The sequence below is a fragment of the Melitaea cinxia genome, chromosome Z, assembly GCF_905220565.1.
Source record: "Melitaea cinxia chromosome Z, ilMelCinx1.1, whole genome shotgun sequence".
In the NCBI taxonomy this organism is placed as follows: Eukaryota; Metazoa; Arthropoda; class Insecta; order Lepidoptera; family Nymphalidae; genus Melitaea; species Melitaea cinxia.
The window spans coordinates 22,444,843-22,458,974 of record NC_059424.1 but is presented as its reverse complement, the minus strand read 5'-3'; the positions used below and the strand labels follow the sequence as shown (position 1 = coordinate 22,458,974).

General features: G+C 34.0%; 2 protein-coding genes and 1 long non-coding RNA gene across 3 annotated transcripts; 2 read left to right on the top strand and 1 right to left on the bottom strand.

The window, feature by feature from the left end:
* Positions 1-426: 426 nt before the first annotated feature.
* On the top strand, positions 427-2,239 carry LOC123668947. The gene is made up of 2 exons (XM_045602639.1): positions 427-813; positions 1,797-2,239. The coding sequence occupies exons 1-2, from the start codon at positions 533-535 to the stop codon at positions 2,095-2,097; spliced, it is 582 nt and encodes a 193-aa protein (XP_045458595.1). The 5' UTR covers positions 427-532; the 3' UTR covers positions 2,098-2,239.
* Positions 2,240-7,236: 4,997 nt separating this feature from the next.
* Positions 7,237-8,269, top strand: LOC123668418 (5'-AMP-activated protein kinase subunit beta-1-like). The gene has a single exon (XM_045602151.1). The coding sequence runs from the start codon at positions 7,315-7,317 to the stop codon at positions 8,158-8,160; it is 846 nt and encodes a 281-aa protein (XP_045458107.1). The 5' UTR covers positions 7,237-7,314; the 3' UTR covers positions 8,161-8,269.
* A 2,927-nt stretch (positions 8,270-11,196) lies between these two features.
* Positions 11,197-13,355, bottom strand: LOC123668420. The gene is made up of 3 exons (XR_006745580.1): positions 13,271-13,355; positions 13,002-13,072; positions 11,197-11,341 (listed from the first exon to the last, which is right to left on the bottom strand). It is a non-coding gene; the product is annotated as an uncharacterized LOC123668420 (long non-coding RNA).
* Between the last annotated feature and the right edge of the window lie 777 nt (positions 13,356-14,132).

Genomic DNA, 14,132 nt, shown 5'->3' with positions numbered 1-14,132 from the left:
ATTTTCTCTGAAAACCTTTTTATATCTTTAACCGATACAGTCATTATCTCATCTACAAACCATGTTTCACATGTTTTCTTATACTACATTACTATTACGAGCCTCCTCATTAAATACCCGCACTTTTCGTGTTGGTTGAAGAATAAGCAATTTTATTTAACAACTAGCTGTGAACCGCGGTTTGTGAGATCGAAAATATATTCATATTTCATCAGTATTGAATTCGTATTTAAATAAAAATTCCAAAAAATACGATTTACCAGAAAAGAAACCGAGCAAAGTTCGATCATCCAGGTACCATTTATTCATTAACGCAAGCATACCCGCACGAAACCCGTAGTATACGGCGGATTTGCGGAGAACTATCTGGAATACATCTCACCGCGCATGATCAGAAAAATTGATAACGAGAGTCCTGCCAGACGTCTCCCGGGGAGTCGTTCGCGTTGCAGATTTAAAATCTTTGAAACAGCTAAATAATAACTTACAGTTAAAGTGATTTTCTATTTAATTGAAGAACTATCAATAAACCATGTCCGAGAATAATCTTGGTGACGATGATGAGCGCGAAATATTAAAATCGATCAATAATGATGCATCAGCTTTTCGAGTAGCGGTAGATCTGCAGCGATATTTTAAAGATAATCGCGCCCGTTGTTATCTGATGGTCGCAAGCAAAGGTTACGTGCGCTATCTGGAGCAGCGGATAAAAACGGTCTTCGATTTGCGCGGCCCTTTTTGTCTGTGCACCGATGGATACCTGTTGCCGTCGTCCGAACCACTCGCCCTGCTCGCTCCTGGAGATGTTATAGAGTAAGGATCTCGCAAAATTATTTAGAAATGAGACCTACTTCATATATTTGTATAGACATCATTATGAAGCAAAACCTACATTAGTAAATAACTGCAATGACTCCGAACCTAGCCTCAGTGAGTAGTTCAGGGACGCAGCAGACACATGGGTGGTGGATAGGTAAAGGTGATGGGTGTAAGCATTCACGTGCTTTGTTTCTGCGTATTTAGGGACAATTATAATTTTGGGGTCCAATAAACCACATAAATTTATAATCATTTGACAAATGACTTCAATAATACTGTAATATTCAATATTAACTGAACCAAATCAGCCTGTAAATTCACTCACTCGGAGATAAAGATAAAAGGCTCCGAACAGCACAGTGGATAGAGCTTAAGCCCCCTCGCTGCTTCCATGTGGGTCAGTGGATGAACTGAGTACCATGAGTAACAATTGCTGTTAGTTTCTTGTGATGACAACCCTAACCAACGATTTCGAATGTTCTTTGGAGCACAGTGACAAAAGTGGGTCGTGACAGATCATAATATGATTGTCTTATTTAATATGGTCTTCAACTTTCTTTACACTGCAATTGTCAATAGAAAAAGAAGTTCTGCACTCAATGGTCCCCTACATAGATGGATACCAATCCTGTGCCAGGGTCTGAAAACTCACAATTACAGTTTCAGAGCACAACAAGAGTGTGGCCTAGACAAATATGGCGAATACCGCACCTGTAAAAGTTTTTGTAAATTTGTTAGTTATTAAAATTACGTGTATGGCGGCTATAATTTTGAACAACGTCAACAAGATTGACGGTCGGTAAATTTTTTACTGATTTAGTGCGCATTATTCGCACGGGTATTGCTAGTAGTTAACTACTAATAAAGTTAATCTCATTTGTAGGAATTGAAATAAAAAAAAATGATTTGTTAGTATGTAGTACAACAACCTCATGCCTGGCACTTCCTTTATTAAAAGACGAATTTATATTTTTCAGAGTTGTACCCCTTGAAGAAACACAAGAGAGTTCTCCTCCAGCCGTACATGTAAAAGAAGAGAAAGAGGCGCCACACCAGGAGAATTCCCGTACAGCAGTCGACGGCAGAATGAATGACCCGTATTTTCTTGAGCTATACGCGCGCCGAAGACAAACTTTGGAGGCTTTACGAATCGAGCATCGCTTCTTATTAAACATGGATCTGTTGCGCACGGAGAGACCTGAGGCACCGCCGCGCCGAGTGCGTTGGGGAACGCGCAGCCCGGAGCCGCGAGCTGAGCCGCAAAGGGACCAGCCATAAGTTACGTCACAGTCTCAGGGGGGGGTCAGGGGACCCACGAAGTGTGACTGGGGGTGGGGAGGAGATCAATGTTTTGTGACATCTCATTTCAAAATATAATAGCTGTGTTGGATATTAAAAGGAAATAAAAATAAAATCGAAACCGATGTTTTAATTTACCAAATAATAATATACCTATAGATGTAAAATGTGAAATGTGATGTTATAAATGTGACCATCTGTGACGAGAACGTGGGAGGAGTCGAAAAATCGTGAAGTATCCTTACTTAGTAATCATTACGAATCACTCTACTAACATCATTTGCTAAACTTGTCGTCTCAGAGCCATTCGATTTCAATATTTGGTCGCTTATAATAGGTAGCTTTGAAGTTCAAATTTCCGTTTTTTTTTTTTTACATTTTCAGCCATTTTTCATCTAGTGGCAGCTCAGCCGAGAATGTGGTGGATTAAGATCCAATCCTTCTCATACATAGACAAAAGGCCTATGTCCATCAGTGGGATGATACAAGCTGAATCGTGACTAAAAAACAATACTTTCTTAATTAAATACTAATCTTTGCGCGTCGGTAAACGCCCAGCCCAGAGCTGAGAGCAGAGCCAGTGTTGCCAACAAGTCTATTACAAAATTTGCTAAGCTTTAAAATAATGCCAAAAAATATGCCAATATTTTTCAAATAAAACTCAAGACAATGAAAAAATAATTAATATACCAATTATTGGAGTTGATTTTTTTTCAAATTCATTGAATGAAAATTCTTTTATTTTATTTTTATGAGCTATTTTATCATAACCTATATTAGATTTAATAGGATCCCAGGAGGCCTAGCCAAGTTGCAAACGTTTCGTATCGAACGTCTTTCTACAATCGTTGACGGCTCGGCGTAAGTCATTTTAAATTGGTAGCCAAGTTGACACGACTGAGTCAAACGCTCATTCTACAAAATCTTTAGAAAAAACTAATATTTTAGTCTATGATTAGCGTTTTTACGAGCGTCAAACTAACGTCAGTCACAACGTCGTTATACATAAAATTATAAATTGTTAATAGAACTATTGAAAGACATTAATCCTGAAGAAGAAATTGTTATTAACTTATTAAGTGTTTTATGCGTAACCGAAATAAGGTAAAGTTCTTCTTATATTTGGTTTATTATTATTATATCACAGTGTTAATTTTAAACATTACTGTGTCTAGAAAAACTTGAAATGTTATGATAACATGATTCTGAATAGGAATGAAAGATATCTTGGAAGAATATTAGGAATCTTTGTAATTTTAATTTTAAGAATTGGTTAGGACTTGTTCTTATCGTTTCGTTAGCTGTCATGTTCATTAATTTTATTCATTTTCTCTTTTCTCTTAAATTGTAATAGATTGTAATTTACATTTCCAGAAATATTGTGCTGCCATGTATATAATATTATATGTGGATAACGGCGCTGATAAACTTTTATTATGCAATTGTTTATTGTCCTAAATAAAATAAAATCTTAAAAATTAAGTGGTTTATATGATGGAATATAGATCTTGAGCAAGCCCAGAACAGTTCGCAGCTTTACTGGAATTCATGGAAAGGGAAAAAAATTCCACGAAGAGAAAAGGAAAGGTTGTGATTAGAATTGCGAAGGATAGCAATGGAAGAAAGCCAAAATGTAATTTTAAGTCGTTTAGTTGGTACTAGACAATTTGATGCAAATTTTACCATTTTTTTACAAGTTGAGACCATCATCGCTACCTCCGACAAACACTATTCCTTAAAATGTCTAATGTAGTGATAGTGGTCTCAGCTGAGGGCTATAAACAATTTCAAATTGCCTGCAATATCAGAGGAACAATTAATTTTTGTTTGTATATAACAAAACCTATTTTAATTTATACTTAAAATGTAATAATGAAACTAATATTTATGTACAATAACTGTAGCTAATGGATTTTTATGTAAAGTAACAAATAATAGCTAAAATGTAGGTTTTGAGTGAATTGTAAATAAAAAGTATTAATGACTGAAAAATCCTTTCTTTCCAACTGTGCATGCCACGAATATCATCAGTGTTTTAATAAAACAATAATAAACTTATTTGTAATAATAATAATGTTTTATTAATTATTTTATATTTAAGTAGGTACATTACATTGAACATAAAATTAACTGGACATTTACAAAATACTATTAATAAATTATTCATCATATGTAGGTAAATGATAAATTAAATATGAAGGACCTACATAAAAGTTACGTACGACGTACGAAGTTAAGTACGACGCATTGGCGCAACGGTAAATGCACTGGCTGTTGTGCTAGCGGTCGCGGGTTCGATTCCCGCTCCCGACAGACATTTATATCGACCATATAGATGTTAGTCGTGGTCTGGGTGTTGTGTTTGTGTATTGTATGTTGTATGTGTTTCCGGACCCCCAACACAGGAGAATGTTCTACTGGGGGAACCGTTGAGTGTAAAGCGTTTATTAATTTTTATAAAAAAAGAATAAAAGTTTGTAACTAGACAATGTAAATAAAATCTTACTAACTTAAAATTACTATAACCTATTCAATAATAACTCAGCATGGCTCTTCCAAAATCATCATGGCTAAATGCTGAATATAGTTCAAAATTATCGTAAATAAACAATTCTCGGTCCTAACACAACTCTTTCATATTATCATAATAGACGCCATTTTTTAACGTTTACTACTGGGTCTCGGCAATCTTTTAGCTATCGTTCAAAAATTTCGACATCGTTTCGCTGACGCTTGTCAAAACTGTAACATGGCTACCAATTGTATGGGATGTAGTGATCGTCGTTGTAGAAACGATTCCATATCGTTGTAACATTTTGAACGAGTAAACTTGTCTACGAATTTTCTATTCGTTTGTTATGATCACGTGACTTAACGTTGAGATGATGTCATTCCTATACATTTGGTTAGTTTTCTAATAGCGTTATCGATTGTAGATTGTCAACTTGGCTAAGCCCTATTGGCTCCTATTGGCTGGTCTGGATATAAATGTTTTTTTGTATGATTTATTAGGATTTAGGCTAATATTTACTTCTTTACTAACTTCTGAATAAGATTTATATGACATTGGTATCTCTTTATTGGCCTCTGCATATGATACACACTGTTCAGCCATATGTAATTTAATACATTTTTGCCTATTTAATTCCGGGCACGCTTTACTGGTTGCCGGAACATAAACAGCAAAAATAATTCAATTGTGGGATAGATGTAAAGCTCGACTGGAAGAGAATTGTAGCATATAAAAATTATTTTTGGGAGGACCCTGCCATCAAAATAAATTACTACTGTTTGTGTGGGCTTCCACACAGTAGCGCCTTCAACAACAGTTTTGTAATTTAAACATCTTACATTTATAACTTTACCACAACCAATAGGTGTAGAAATATTTTTTATAATTCCTTCTGGGGACCATTCTATTGGCACACCCCTAACGATACCGATTCTAATAACGTTAAAAGATGGTATAAAAGCGTGATAACTATTTTCAAGAAGCAGGCTATTATTTAAAAATGAATTCGCATTTTTAAAATTATTAAATGTTACAGAAATTATGTTTCGTCCTATCTTTTTCAAAATGCCATTAATAATATTATATATCTTATTTTTCATGAGGAAATCTCCGAATGTGATTGGGTGTAAAATCACTCCATCGTTATCACCTTTTGTAATTTTTTGAACATGAACTAAATATGGAGACACGTCATTTTCATTGTAAATATTTCTGCCTATGGGATTTTTAGAGACAGTGTTATCAGGTTGGAGCTGTGATTGTGGTACCGAAATGGGGAAATCTTTATTATTTTCATTTTTATTAGTCTCATCTGATTTCTCAGACTCCGAACAATGACAACCAACTTTTTGGTTTCCCGCGTTTTTACTAACTTCCTTATTACAATGTTTACAAATTTTATGAAGACGAGATCTCTTAAATGGCTTTTTAGTCATAGATTGGTCAGTTTCCATACTCGATTCATCGTAATCTATAATAATGAAATGGCTAGGTTGTGGAATACATTGTGAATTAAAATCTTTCCCACCACCCGGGTCTGGTCTACCTTCATTCTATAAAGATTTACATACACTTACCAAAAATAGAAGAAAAACAAGCTAATACAAAACTAAAACTAAATAACTAAATATATACACTTTACACCTGTCCTGAACTATATTTATAATGATTTTAACAGTAGCAAGAAAAAACAACCGCGCGCGTTCAAGTTTCCCGCTCATCCCCTTAGTTAAGTTATCTATTGGTATATTGTTTTTATGTGTATGTTTATACTCGTAGTAGGTATATGTTTTGTATGTATTTATGTATGTATATTTGTATGTATGTATATGTGTATGTATGTGTTTGTGTATGTACCTATGTGTATTTGTTTGTGTCGTTTGATGTATGAATATTTTATTATAATACTGTGTTTGGTATTTTAAGTTGTCTTTAGTATGTATAATAAACACTATTTTGGAAATAAATATTTTTTGATACTATATACATAATTATAGGGCACATCCCATACGCGAGCACATTCACAGTCAACCAATCGATACAGATCTCGATTTTACTGATATAGAATAAAGAATGTGTAACGCTAATTGATTAGGCCGTTGCTTGGTTGTGGTTAATTTGCATAATTTTCATGTAAATATTATGTCGAGCAAATTATGCGCATCCAAGTGCACAAGTACATCGTGTTTCAAATTATGATATATCTAAATATTAGATAACTAGCAATAAAAATATCGTCGAAACTGGTATTTTAATTCAATAAATGAGAATTTATAGGTGTAAAATTGCAAAACAGGTGACGTCACACTAGGTAGGGGGGAAGTCTCATAAATATGACAAGGACGGAGGGGTCCAAAAATCGTTAAATTTGTGACGTAATTTATGGATGACCCCATATTAGTTATTTATGCGAGTTTCGCGTTTATCAAGGGCCCCTAAAAATTTTTGCTCAAGCACATGCTGTTGCTATTACTACAAGTTCTTGTTCGCTGATTGTTGGGCGTGTTAAACTTGCACGCCATTAAGCTCATTTTATGATTAAATAAAAAAAGATATACTTAATAAAACTATAAAAGAATAAAAGACATTTTATTTTTTTATTTATTTTAGTTTTGGCAACTTACACTGGTTTAAAAGTGACACATTGATTGAAAATAACAAATATTTTTAAGTTTCGATGAAAAATGGGAAATGCAGGAAGCAATCACCCAAAAGAGTTGCACAAAGATCATTCAACTAAACATCCAGATGTTAGTTTATCTTCCCCAGTAAAGGAAGGAGAAGCTTTTACATTTGACAAAAAGAATGACGACGACCGTGGTATTCGGGAAGGTGACAACAATATTGAAGATGGAGCACCTTATTATACCAAAGCTGTGCCAGAACATGACGTGGAAGAAACAATTATGCGCGAAAGATCTAATACATTGACAGATGATAACAAAGATGCTGATGAAGTTATAGTATTGCCAACAGTATTTAAATGGGAAGGTGGAGGAAAGCAGGTGTTTATAAGTGGTACTTTTACCGATTGGAAAACTATACCAATGGTTAAATCACATGGAGATTTTGTTACTATAATTGATCTGCCCGAAGGGAAACACCAATACAAGTATTTTGTAGATGGAGAGTGGCGTCATGACCCTACCGTAAAAGTTGTAGACAATGGTATGGGTTCTAAAAACAACTTAGTCACAGTAAATATGTCTGATTTCGAAGTCTTTCAAGCTCTTGCCAAGGATAGCGAAGGAGTACATAGCGGTGCACAAACTGAATACTCTCAGGAAATACCACAATCTAAACCGTGGGAAAAAATTTCAGGACCTCCCATTTTGCCACCTCATCTTTTACAAGTAATTTTGAACAAGGATACTCCTTTGTCTTGTGAGCCTACGTTACTACCAGAACCTAATCATGTGATGTTAAATCATCTGTATGCCTTATCAATTAAAGATGGAGTTATGGTGCTGTCAGCTACTCATCGGTATCGAAAGAAGTATGTTACTACCCTGTTGTACAAACCCATATAGTTTTTTTTACAGATTCTTTCGTTAAGATAAGAAATGTAATGTGATTATTTCTCTAGTATGTAATATTTAAGTTATATTGTGTAATACAATAAGTAAATGCATAAGCATTTTTTGTAGTTTTCTTTTATACAGCTATTTTTATTTAATGAATTAAGGAACATAAGCCATTGTTTAAATATTGTATTATACATACTGTACAGTACTATAAAAGTTGTGTGTGTTACATCCCACAGTTTGCGCTACGTAGAAAGAAGTTGTGTTGAACAGGATCATTCCCTGATTTAAATTGTAAAATATTTTCTCATTCATTATAAGTACTAAATAATTTGAAGTCATGTTTATCCAGCAAAGAAACTCTTCCCATTTTTTGTTATTAGTTAACCTTGTCTATATATATGAGATTTCCACCTATATATTGACTCATCACGATGTCTCTGGAACCATAAGGCTTATAGACTTGAAACTTGGTAGGAATATTCCTTCCGACTTGGAAGATAGGATTGTTTTTATCTCAGATGGACCCGATAGGTGGTACTGCTATCAATAGGTAACTCCGAAATAACTGAACAATTTTTATCGAATTTTGTAAGCATCTATAATTTGGTCCAACTTGGAAGATAGGCTAGTTTTTATCTCAATCGGATCCGGTATGGTTTTATGTCAATTAGACCCGGGATGTCCTCTGCTCTCGGTATGTAAGCTATCAAATTTTGTAGCTGTTTTCCGGGCAGTACAACCGTCTGCCGGCTACTGCTATTCGACCTAGCTTTTGTATCTATATATATATATATATATATATATAAAAATGAATGTTTGTCTGTATGTCCTTTATAGAATTGTAAACTTTGCATTTGATCATGTCATCTTCATCAGTGTTGTGCATGAGCCCACAATGGTTTTCGAGTTAGTACGACAAAAAAAAGCGCAGCAACGCGCGCAGGGTAGAGCTAGTAAGTTATATAAAATACATGTTACAGACACTGGGCAGTCTCCGTTGTGAGTCTTACGTCAGAGACTAAAATGAAACTTACTTACGGCTTATAAATCATTTACTCAAAAACTTTGTAACTTGAAATTATCGTCGCCATACCAATGTACCAAACTAGTTCACGGTATTTACAGGAACAATTATTTTATAGCTTGCTGGAGACACGGGCAGAAGAGCTTACAACTTATTGACTATAATCTTATTGGACAGTTTGTGGCACTGGCAAAAATAAATTTGAAAACCAGTCAGTGACAGGAATAACAATAAAAATAAATCATATTACAAAGTAAATTAAGTTAGAACATAACATACATATGAAATAATGACATACAGATGTGCCGCTTGGCAGGGGCTGCTTCTAGTCTCAACAAACTACTATTAATCTACTCGATTGTCCTCAACATCTAAATATATATAATATATCTAATATAATACTCACTGAAACGTCAGGTATTGCGTTAATAAGCTACATAATTATTACACTATCATGATTTTCTCTAATAAATTTAATCCGTGATTCCGAAATAATATTATAAGAATGCTATCAGTTACTTATTTTTTAAATTATTCTAAGCCTCAATACTTTGGAATCATTGAATGGTCTTTTTCCATAATAATAATAATAATAGTTACAAGTGTGCAAATATTAAAAATAGCAATGAGGTTTAATACAATATTATTAACAATAAATTATTTATAATTGAATTAGGTTTATATAATTAATATATGATAATTTCTTACTAAACTATCTAATTAATATTACAACAATTGAAATGTTTATTAAATGTCATGTTCAAGTAACTATCTTTAACGTCAACAAATTAGGCGTCTAAATTCCATGTTATAAAAAGTCATTAACATCACAGTGTCCAGCAGATCAAACAATTTTCTCTTAAACATTGTAAGTGTAAGAAGATCTATTAAGATATCAGGCAACGTGTTATAAATCTTGATTGCCATACAGTATACATTTTTTTACAAACAGCTAGTTTTTGAGAGTGTACATGTAACTTTTGTGGATTGTTGCTCGTGATATCATATCTGAATTAGTTTTAAAAAGGTTCAAATGTTTTTTTTTACAAATACACAAACATGTGCAACTTACATAATAGTTAACATTTAACCATTACACTATATCTGAACCGAATCTCTTGTGTAAGGCACTGAGGATAGATTCTAGATCAGTATTCCAACCACGTTGGAGTCCACGCTCTAAAACAAAAGCTACCAGCGCCACACACGCACAGTCATCTAACTCTGGCCTCACATTAGAGCCAACAGTACTTGAAGCCTGCTCCTTCTCACTTATTGATGAACAAACACTCAGTGCATTCCTGTTGAATACTTCTGTTAATAGTCGTCGAGCTAATGATTTGCAATCTTCTGATACTTGCAGACGGTGTGCGAGTTCTTCTTGGCGGACATAAACACCACTATGAGATATAAGTTCTACGAGTCCTGGCAGATTTTTTCGGTACTTCAATGTCCACCTTGTATCATACGCATCATACTCCGGCGGTAGAACAAATCGGTATAAGATGTCCACAATCTTTTCCTGTAGTGATCCAAGATTCTGCATGACTGTAAAAATCTGAAACAAACATATCAATATTATTTTCTATTAATTCAAGAGACGTTCTAAATCTGAAAATACTTCTACGATACCAACGCCTGATCTATAAGTCACCTGATTTATATTTGACAATAGCCACATACCAATCCCACTCTTTATTGTATTTGTCTTTCCTCTTCACGCTTTCTTTTGTAATAGATGAATCTTCTGTATTAGGGTATGTAACAGCTGCCATTGGGCCCATCATTGACTCATGTGCCAGTTTAGATAGTATCAGCCAGTTGTTCGGCACAGCCACGTAATTATCAATACCATCAAAAGGCAAGTGTTTGAATTGAAGAACATAGAATGCTCGCTCATCATCATTTATATTTGTCATCTGAAACAATCAAAAACACTTCCGTAAATATTAAGTAATTTAATATTGTGAACAATACTAGCCTCGACTGACTACTAGAGCTGAGCTACTAGAGCTGACATATGTATGCATAGTACATATCTGTTTTCAGTGATCTTTTATATATTGACGGATATTTTTTTCATATTTAAGACTTCAAATGTTACGAAATTGTTCACGATACTGTTTCCTTCCCTGTTCCCCGAACTTCTCCCATGTAGATCTAAAATTAAAAATAGTTCAAAATATAATTGTGTATAGTTCGCGTCATGTAAAAAGAACGCTGGCCTTGAAGCTGCGCAGAAGCGATTTATCGGTCTATTTGGTGGTAAGGCGTAGGGGGACGGGAGTGTTTATCACGTGTCGCATGCTTGCCGGTGTGCTATTGGTTGACAGCGGTTGACAGTTCGACGTCGACTCAAATTATTATCGCGCACAAAAGTTTTAAATTACGAAATAGTTTTACATAGAAAAGTGAGAAAAATTATTTATAATATATAATTCGCGTCATGTAAAAAGAACGCTGGTTGTCAAAATGCGCAAAAGGCGATTTACAGTGCTGCCAACTCTTGAAAAAACTTTTTCGTACTGTCCATTTTTTGAAACAATCTTATTTTGTAAACAAACCACTGTCAATCGTAATTCACGCTTTGTCCGCATTTATCACTTACTTTCACAACACATTAGCATACGGACACTTGTAAAGCTCCATTTACTATTTATATAACTAAAAAAAAATATCAATTTATCATTTTAAATACATAAAAACTATTAAGATACGAATATCGAGAGTACAGATAATTAATATTTTTGAATACGACATTTCAATAACTAAAAAATTTGTTAATGCTTTTGTTTGAAAAAAAAAATGTAATTTTGTAAAGTGATAATTATTATACTTATTTAGTCCGAAGTATTCGCACCGGTATTTTTATTATTTTTAATGTATCTACTAATAACCATTATGGGAAGCCGCGAGTGAAAGCCTAATTAAAAAATAAAACAATAGTACTTTTGTGCGCGAGTATACGCATGCGCAAACGCACCCCCTCCATTTTCCTTCAGCGTTCTTTTTACATGACGCGAACTATATCTAAGTTTTATTCAGTTATCTATTTGATAAGGCATGTGATGTAATCGTATAGTAAGCATTTTAATAAATGCAGTAAGGGCAGGAATCGAACCCAGAAACTTGCGGACGAGAACGGTCACTGACATCTGTGCACATTACTAAAATATTTTTATACAATTATCGATCAATAATAATAGAAATAAATGTTTCAGCAATACTAAGATATACACGAAATATCTTGAGGCAAACTTATGACAAGTAAGTTTTTTATGCAAAGTAAATGCTTCATACTCAACAGCCCCCAAAATTTTTTCTCATGTCGGAGATCTGTAAACATACCCAAGACACAAGCATAAACGCCCAGACCACGACAAATATCTATATAGCCAATACAAACATCTGTCGTGAGCGAGGATTGAACCCGCGACAGCTAGTGCAACAGCCAGTGCAGTGACCGTTGCGCCAACGCGTCGTCAAGTAGTTAAGAAACATTTTTACTGTCAACATCAGAAGCACTGTATGAGCACCAGCTTATCTATTCCACCTCAATTCCAATGCAAAATTTATTTTCTAAAGGATTGTTCAACTTTTCAGAGGATCACGAAAACCAAGCCGAGTTAGCACCTAGTATTTTGAGGTTTAGCGTGGTCCTTACCTTACACTCACCTACAACCACACGAAGTGGGCGCACTCAACTCGATACACCTGTCGGACAGTCTCCTCTTTAGATTGTAGCAGTCGGACGTAAAGTATAGTCAGTTAATATTGTATAAAACTAAAAATATTATATTTTTTTGTATGTTATCCTTACCCAGTGTCTTCTCACAGGAAAGTCGATGTGGAGCTGGAGAGGAGATAAGGCAATAAAGCTTTATTCAGCACCTGGGAAATATCAGCAAAATGTTAAAATAAGTGGTGTTTTATCTGTGATTTTTTATGTTAGCTATTTTTAACTAATTTTTCTTTTTAATCTTTTACTCATTCTTCAAGACAAAAATTCTACAAATTCAACAAACAATTACATTTTATCTAAAGGTAACTAAAAAATTAATAACATAATTATTTAATTTTTATTCTCACCTAGTGTCATCTCACAGAAAGCTTCCTTTCTAGGAAGGAAAGTTCTTGTGGAGACGGAGAGGAGAGAAAACTATTCAGCACCTGAAAATATTAGCAGTGTTTAAATAACTGTGACTTTTGATATTAGAGAATTTTTAATTAAAAATTTAATAGTCTATTTAAAATCGTGGTTTATTCTTACAACAAAAAAAAAATTGTCACATTATAAAGTTGGTATATGTATATTGTATATTGGTATATAGTCTTCAGCAGTAGTATACCATAAATTTCGTACTTAATTTTATCATAATTATTATGTTGGCCATCAATTCACTCACTCAAATCAATTACTTAAAAACTTACATTACGCTTAAAACTTCAACTGTTTTACATAAATATATAAAAATACTCACTGACCCCACAAACATTGTTTTGTCATATATGTTATTAACCCCTTTAATCCCCCCCCCCCCTCTTTATAACTTACGGGTATGAAAAATAGATGTTGGCCGCTTCTCATACCTACCCAATATGCACATAAAATTTCATAAAATTGGTCCAGCCATTTCATAGGAGTATATTAACTAACATTGTGACACGAGAATTTTATATATAAAATGTAGCTAGTTCACCTTTAGATGAAATGTAATAGTTTATCACATTTACAGAATTTTTGTCTTGCAGACTGAGTAAACGAAAAAAAAAAATTATCTACCTTTTACAAAACAATAAGACTAGGAAGAGCTAAACAAAATTAATAAGGGAATATTAATATTTATTCTAAACATATGCGTCGCTTTATTCTGTAATATCTAACTGCTGGGCATAGGCCTCTTTCTCCAGGTAGGAGAAGGATCAGAGCTTAATTCACCACGTTGCTCCA

Bases quoted from the DNA above. Each gene is read 5' to 3' on its own strand.
- LOC123668947 (XM_045602639.1), top strand. From the start codon at position 533: ATGTCCGAGAATAATCTTGGTGACGATGATGAGCGCGAAATATTAAAA. The intron at 814-1,796 runs GTAAGGATCTCG...TATATTTTTCAG, and splicing joins GCTCCTGGAGATGTTATAGA to AGTTGTACCCCTTGAAGAAA.
- LOC123668418 (XM_045602151.1), top strand. From the start codon at position 7,315: ATGGGAAATGCAGGAAGCAATCACCCAAAAGAGTTGCACAAAGATCAT.